The sequence below is a fragment of the Salvia splendens genome, chromosome 14, assembly GCF_004379255.2.
Source record: "Salvia splendens isolate huo1 chromosome 14, SspV2, whole genome shotgun sequence".
Classification (NCBI taxonomy): domain Eukaryota; kingdom Viridiplantae; phylum Streptophyta; class Magnoliopsida; order Lamiales; family Lamiaceae; genus Salvia; species Salvia splendens.
The window spans coordinates 9,425,389-9,432,686 of record NC_056045.1 but is presented as its reverse complement, the minus strand read 5'-3'; the positions used below and the strand labels follow the sequence as shown (position 1 = coordinate 9,432,686).

Sequence of the window (7,298 nt, the reverse complement as noted above, 5' to 3'; positions counted from 1 at the left end):
GGGTGGTGCTGTATCGTGGAAATCCACAAAACAGACATGTATAGCCCGATCAACAATGAAATCGGAGTTCATTGCCTTAGATAAGGCTGGTGAGGAAGCCGAGTGGCTTAAGAACTTCCTTGAAGATATTCCATGTTGGTCTAAGTCAGTGCCACCAGTGCTGATCCACTGCGATAGCCAAGCGGCTATTGGAAGGGCAAACAATGGTTTCTATAATGGTAAGTCTCGACATATACGTCGACGACATAACACCGTGAGACATTTGATCACAACAGAGGTGATTACAATTGACTATGTGAAGTCAATAGATAATCTAGCTGATCCGCTAACCAAAGGGTTAAACCGTGATCAAATGAATAAGTTGCTAGAGGGAATGAGTTTGAAATCCACAAACTAAAGAATTATCATAGTGGTAACGCAATTGGTCTTTGGGTGGTCTTTGGGCTTGGTGCATGGCCAAAACTAATCTTTTTAGACCACCGCCGAGTCAGCAGTCCAAGTGGCTTGACACATCGTCAAGCGAGGCACAGTCACGGCTGCCACATAAGAAATCCACACGCTCCACACGCGGAAGGCACACTCCTGCCACACGCCTGTAACCGACGACGATTACGAATCTGCCATGATGAGCCTTCAATGGCTTGGTTGACCCTGCATGGTGGCTTGGCCTATAAATAGGCTAGCCATACCACTGCATTACTACACACAAACAAGCATTCTCTGCATTCATAAGCTCTCTCCCTCTCTCTGCATTATTTTTTTCTGTAGAAAGCTCTGCATGCCCTCTCCTCCATCCAGTTCGCCGGAGCTCTGTTGATTGCGGTGCTGCTTCACCAGAGACGTAGCCGTTTTACCTTTGGGGATGACACGCCAAACGAGAGCACTACCGGGGCGTATCTCATCTTGCGGGAAGAGGCCTCCTCGACTCGGCTAATTCACGGTTTAGTTGTTTCGATTTTCCGTTGTAATTTTTAAGTTCAGTTTCTCCTTTTGTATTCTTTCTTTTGGGTTGTATTACGCCCGGTTGTATCTCTTGTAATCCTCAGAAACCAACAGCTAGTTGGACATTATGAAGAGAAGTATGTAATGGGGCAAATGGGAAAGAAGACCAAGACTTGTTCACTTATTCTAGAAGATCCATCTCTTTAGATCTCTTTACTTTTCCAATCATAAATACTAGTACTCTCTCCGTCCCATAGTAAATGCCACACTTTCTTTTTTAGTTTGTCCTACAAAGGATGTCATATTTCCTCTTGTGAAAAAAGTTTCCTCTCACATCAATTATAAAATTATATTTTCTCTCACCACTTGATACACAAAACAACATCTCCTAAAATTTCATGACATCTCCCAAGTGTGTCATCTTCTTTGAGACGGAAGGATTATAATTTAAACCCCTCTAAAAGGAAAGAGAATTTGAGATATGTCATTATAGAATGCTTAGTTATTTGCTTTATATTTTTTTGCCTTATTTTTATTTTTGGTAATTACCAAGGATATCCATCGGCGGGCCCAGTAACTATTCCCTGCGCTGATTTGTAAGCACCCCAAAGGATGGGACAGTTGGCCCAAGGATTTAAAGTTGCTCCATACACCTTATTTTTAACACACAATGTATTCATAATTTGGATATCCCCAAATGAACCATTTTCTTGATGCTACAAATCAGATACATGTGTGATAAAATCTAGTACTACTACAATAGAACATCACCAGTAATAGCCTCATTACAAGTTATTTCTCGTCATCCTCTGAATCCGACTTGGCAAAGATGGTTTCAGGCTGCGTCTGCTGGCGCGATGTATTTAGGATCTTTGACAACAACATCGGCATATTTGAGGATTGCTTCTCTGGGATAATCATCCATCCATGTTTCCTTAATCATATCTCCCTGCTGCAACAGAATGTGAAACATGTGACCACTTGTCTCTGACTTCGTTTGAGTATGAGAGTAAAGCAACGTTACCTTAAGAAGGTACTGCGTTAGCAGACTTCCCGTTGTTGAACCAACTCTTCTGCCATGGCCTGGCCCAGTCATGGGTAGCTCCGGTTTGTGGGCCTTGAGTGGGTCCTTCAGTGTCTTCTCGCACTGACGTTTTCGGCTAAGCTGATCTCTGAATAGCGGCAGAGCATGCGGATTGTGAATTATAGGTTGTGCCTGAAAATCATCCAGAGACTTCTTCCGTGGTGCACGTGCAACGCATACTAGTGCACCCCTCTCGCTGATGGTTGGATCATATAGTATGTGAGTTCCTCCTCCGTTGCGGAGATCTGCAGAGTTTGAGATCCAAGGTTTAGTATGGATGGATTAGTGCATACAGACTAGAAGTGATGTGAATCCGGGAAGCGCCAAACAAAGGGAATGAGAAGTAAAGCCATACGATGAGCCAAATCGGAGTTGGGGTCTGTTTCAAACATCAATATACCTATCAAGATGGTGTCCAAATGCTCTTCAAGACCACCATTATCTTCATCGTCGAAAGAGCTTCGCGTGAGTACCTTACACGCCTCAATCGGAGCCCAGATGGGGAAATTATGGTCATTTTACGAAAGCCGCGCAGTCCAACAAGCAAAACGCCCGACTCCAGAGAGTTTTCCCGACTTGGGCGAGGAAAACGCCCGACCTAGGCGTTTTATGCGACATGCAATTTTGAGCTCCTTTTGCCTCTTTTATTTAGCACTTTTAACCTCTAGCATAAATACTCATGTCTAGGGTTTTTGCCATTAGACTTTGAATGATATTGTAAGAACAAAGACTCCATTTGTGAGCACCCATCTTCATTTTTGAAGATTTATCAAAATCCCTTGTGGTTGCATTCCAATCTATTGACGGCTTAGGTTGAATGTTAAGGTATGCTTTACTAGTTCTTGTGTTGCTAGTCTTGTGGAGCCAATAGGTTGTTGTTTGTGAAAGTAGTCGTTGGGTTTTCTTTCTTGAACCTTAATCTAAATCATAACACTTATCATCTTCCTCTTCTTTTCCATCTTTTTAATTGTCCTATTTATTGTTTGGGTTATTGGGTAGTTTTACAAGAACAAATTCGGGCACATATGTTTCTTGAATCAACAAGATTCACATTAAAAAGTGCAAGATGAGAAGAAAAATAACAGTACGAGATGAATCCAGCAATCGGATTTTCTGTAACTAATATGAAGTCTGAAGTTTTTGGATTCTCAAATCTTAGTATCGATAAGGCATGGTGACACAGTTGCTGCAGACTGCAGTGAAACAGTCAAGCACTATAAAGTACAATTGGATTACCAGGTTTATCCTTGGATGCCATGCACACTGAACGACACTATATGTCGGAGTTATTCCGACTCTTGAAACCAGTTCCATTTTTGCTCTGTCGTAAAAACATAGCAGACCCCTGTTGTGTTGTTCTTTTCAACTGATGTTCCTGTCAGGAAGAGTTCTTTGTTAGGGCTGAATGCAACATTCGTCTGAGCGTAACTGTTCGGAAGATCATCAAATACATGAAGAGCCTTCTTCATTTGACGTAAATCCCAGACCTAGTACACATGGTAGGCATGGATATTACTTGGTATATTAGGCTAACCTTCAAAATAACAGGCTTCATTCGATATATTTCTTCAACTCCTATGAAGATTAAAAACGAAAACTAAAGAAAAAACATAATAACAGGCTTCATTCGATATATTTCTTCAACTCCTAGGCACATGTTGTTACAGGAATACGTCCAGGCCTAGAAAGCTTGGGCTTGATAACCTGATAATTAAGAGGCAATCAAGACCAAAGAGAACTAAATAAATTACATCTATAGAAATTGTAGATGGCAGTTTTCTACCAAGCCATCAAACATTGTTCACATTAGGAAAGAGTAACATCTAGGCAAAGATTTAGTGACTGAATGAAGAAACCATAAACCATGTAACAACACATTAAAGTATAAGTATTAAGCACTAAATATATTCTTTTGAAACTACAAAGTATCGTCAAATTTGAGATATTTGCGGTCATGGAATGTTATCTTTCAAGAAACCGGTACTGTATTTCTATGAGTAAGTGCGATTTCAGTCACTTAAAAAGTATAACATATCTATCTTAACTTACTACTCAATGGTGATCCATTTTCCTGCCTCTCTCTACCCAGTGAAAATGTGGGAATATCATAAAATAAGAAGCCTATCAAATGAACATTAATATTAGCAATTCCTTAAAAACCAGAAAACAATTTTTAGATGGTGTGCTTACATATGCTATAAGCCTATGAATGACTTCTTTTTTCTAGTACTTCACTAGTAATCAAAACCAACCATGATGAGAGTGAAATTTGCCTGGGAATAGATGGTAGAATGATGCGGATGCATAATGTATACTCAAGGTTTACCACTGTTAATATATTATTTGTATTATGTCACACATCGGTGATGTGACATAGCCTAGCTTAGTCCCTTGTACTATATATATGTGGCCTATGTTGAATAATAATATAGACTACTACTTTCTCCACTATATCTCTATTCTACATGGTACCAGAGCGGGTTCGAATCCATCACTAGGTTAGTCTGAGAAGAAGAAAAAGAAAAAAAAATGAACTAAATTAGGGTTTCTGCCGCTGCCCGCTCTACTATCCCCGCTCTGCTCTTCCATCGCTACCATACTCTACCCGAAATTATGTTTTGTTCTGCTCTACTGCGCTATTATCTGTCTGAGCTCTTGCTTGCTTTTTATCTACCTCCGCTCTTGTCAGCAGTTATTATTCTACTCCTCCTACAGTTGCTACTCTGCTACAACTGTCACTACTATCCTGCATCTACTACTTTTGCTCTACAGTTGCTACTCTGCTACAACTGTCTACTGCTCTGCAATTATCTGTCTACTGCTCTGCATGTTGTTCTGCACTACTGCTTTTATCTTCATCTGCCTGCTACTCTACTGCTGCATCTGCCTACTGCTCTGTTCTACTGCTACAACTTTTATTCTACTCCTCCTACAGCTGTGCTTCTGCTATAGCTATTATCATATCCTACTCCTGCTACAGTCCCTTTTTATCATGTCTGATTTTAGACCGCCTATCGAAACCACCATTAAGGCGCCAAGTTCTTCATCTACTACTAATGTCTCTACCTCTGTAGCTGCGTTTGCTGTGTCTCCTGGTAAGTCTTGGATGTTGGATTCGAGTGCATCTACCCATATAACTGGTACAAAATCCATTTTCACATCTCTTTCTCCATCTTCTCTTCCAATCTGTTCATCTTGCTGATGGAAACTATTCTCCAGTAACCGGCACTGGTGTTGTCAAACCCACTACTCAAATCACTCTTGATAATGTTTTATTTGCCCCAAATTTTCCAGTCAGCTTAATATCTATTGGTCAGCTAACAAAAACTCACAATTATTCTGTCACTTTTTATCATTCATATTGTATCTTTCAGGATCTGCAGACGAAGAGGACGATTGGTAGAGGACATGAGCGTGGCGGTCTGTACTACTTGGATCATATTTCACATATCTCTGCTAGTGCTCTCTTTGTTGTTGCGTCTCCATATCAGTGGCATTGTCGTCTTGGTCACCCGTCTTCTTCCAGCCTTCGTAGTCTAGTTCCAGTTGCGTCTGCTGATTTTAATTGTGAGTCATGTGAGTTGGGTAAGCACCATCTCACTTCCTTTCCTTTTCGAGTCGAGGCTCGTAGCTCTTCTGCTTTTGATCTAGTTCATTGTGATGTTTGGGGTCCTAGTAGGATTGAGTCTAGAGGGGGTTTCAAGTATTTTCTAATTCTTGTTGATGATTATTCTCGTATGACATGGTTATATTTGCTTAAACAAAAAAGTGAAGTCCCAAATGTTCTCAAATCCTAAGTATTGTGTATGTTGATGATATACTCAGATCTGGAAGTGATGTTCGTGGAATTGAGGAAACTAAGAAATATTTGCATCAACATTTTGTTATCAAGGATCTGGGGCATCCTAAGTATTTCTTGGGAATTGAAATTGCACACGGAAATTCTGGAGTGTCTCTATCTCAGCAAAAGTATGCTACAGATTTATTGAAAGAAATTGGACTACTTGGAACAAAACCTGTTGATACTTCTATGGAGGTTGATTCAAGTGTTTGGGATGATAGTGCAGAATTCTTGGAGGATAAAGCTAAGTATAGACGTCTAGTTGGAAAACTTATCTACTTGATAGTAACAAGGCTTGATATTTCCTTTGCTGTTGGTTTAGTCAGTCGTTTTCTGGATAAGCCTAAGCAAGTTCACTGGGATGCTGCTATTCAAATTCTTCAATATATCAAGAAATCTCCTGGTAAAGGATTGTTGTTTAAAAAGAATGGTCATCTAAAAATTGAAGGATATTCAGATGCTGATTATGCTGGTTCTAAGTCTGATAGAAAGTCTACTTCTGAATATTGCACCTACTTGGGAGGAAACCCGGTAACTTGGCGAAGTAAGAAACAACATACTATTGCGAGATCGTCTGCCGCGGCCGATATAGAACTATAGCTCATACTGCTACCAAGATGATTGGAGTCAAGAATCTACTTGGAGAATTGGGGTTCACTTTCAATGAACCTTTATCGATGCATTATGATAACCAAGCTACAATCTATATTGCGAATAATCCGGTTTTTCATGAGAGGACTAAACATATTGAAGTTGATTGTCATTTCATTAGAGAGTGTGTTTTGAATCAGACAATTACTACTCCTTTCACTTCATCGTCCAACCAGATTGTTGATATCTTTACAAAACCGTTGCCTATGAAGCGTTTCTCAGAACTTTGTACCAAGCTGGACATGATCAATATATATGATCCAGCTTGAGGGGGAGTGTTAATATATTATTTGTATTCTGTCCCACATCGGTGATGTGATATAGCCTAGCTTAGTCCCTTGTACTATATATATGGCCTATGTTGAATAATAATATAGACTACTACTTTCTTCACTATGTCTCTATATTTTACTGTTCTACAACCACATACATGGGTATATGTTTGTGTTATGCACACAATAAATATGGTCAGTCTTTTGATGTGTGTGTCTTTTAATCCATTCATGTCTTGATTTCTGAAGGTTTGGAGAATTGTGATGGCTGAAAGTATTGTAATGCTATCAGATACGCGACTCAATCTTGTTATCACAACGAGATCGATTCCGGAACGAGAAGAACGAATACTTGATATGAAAATGAATAAGCAAAAACCAATTCTTGGAGAGTCAATGGAAATCTTGTGTTTTATTTGTGTGGAAGATTACAAAACTCATGGACGAAAAATTCTTTTCTTTTTTCACAGCTCGGCTCTATTTAACTAACACTTATCTAACAACTAGT

General features: G+C 39.7%; 1 protein-coding gene across 1 annotated transcript; it reads right to left on the bottom strand.

The window, feature by feature from the left end:
• Positions 1-1,777: 1,777 nt before the first annotated feature.
• LOC121764147 (WD repeat-containing protein 70-like) lies at positions 1,778-3,495 on the bottom strand. The gene is made up of 3 exons (XM_042160210.1): positions 3,332-3,495; positions 3,110-3,219; positions 1,778-2,271 (listed from the first exon to the last, which is right to left on the bottom strand). The coding sequence occupies exons 1-3, from the start codon at positions 3,493-3,495 to the stop codon at positions 1,778-1,780; spliced, it is 768 nt and encodes a 255-aa protein (XP_042016144.1).
• Positions 3,496-7,298: the final 3,803 nt, after the last annotated feature.

Bases quoted from the DNA above. Each gene is read 5' to 3' on its own strand.
- LOC121764147 (XM_042160210.1), bottom strand. From the start codon at position 3,495: ATGAAGAAGGCTCTTCATGTATTTGATGATCTTCCGAACAGTTACGCT. The intron at 3,220-3,331 runs GTTTCAAGAGTC...GTTTCACTGCAG, and splicing joins ACAGAGCAAAAATGGAACTG to TCTGCAGCAACTGTGTCACC. The intron at 2,272-3,109 runs GTTATTTTTCTT...CAAACTCTGCAG, and splicing joins TGCTGGATTCATCTCGTACT to ATCTCCGCAACGGAGGAGGA.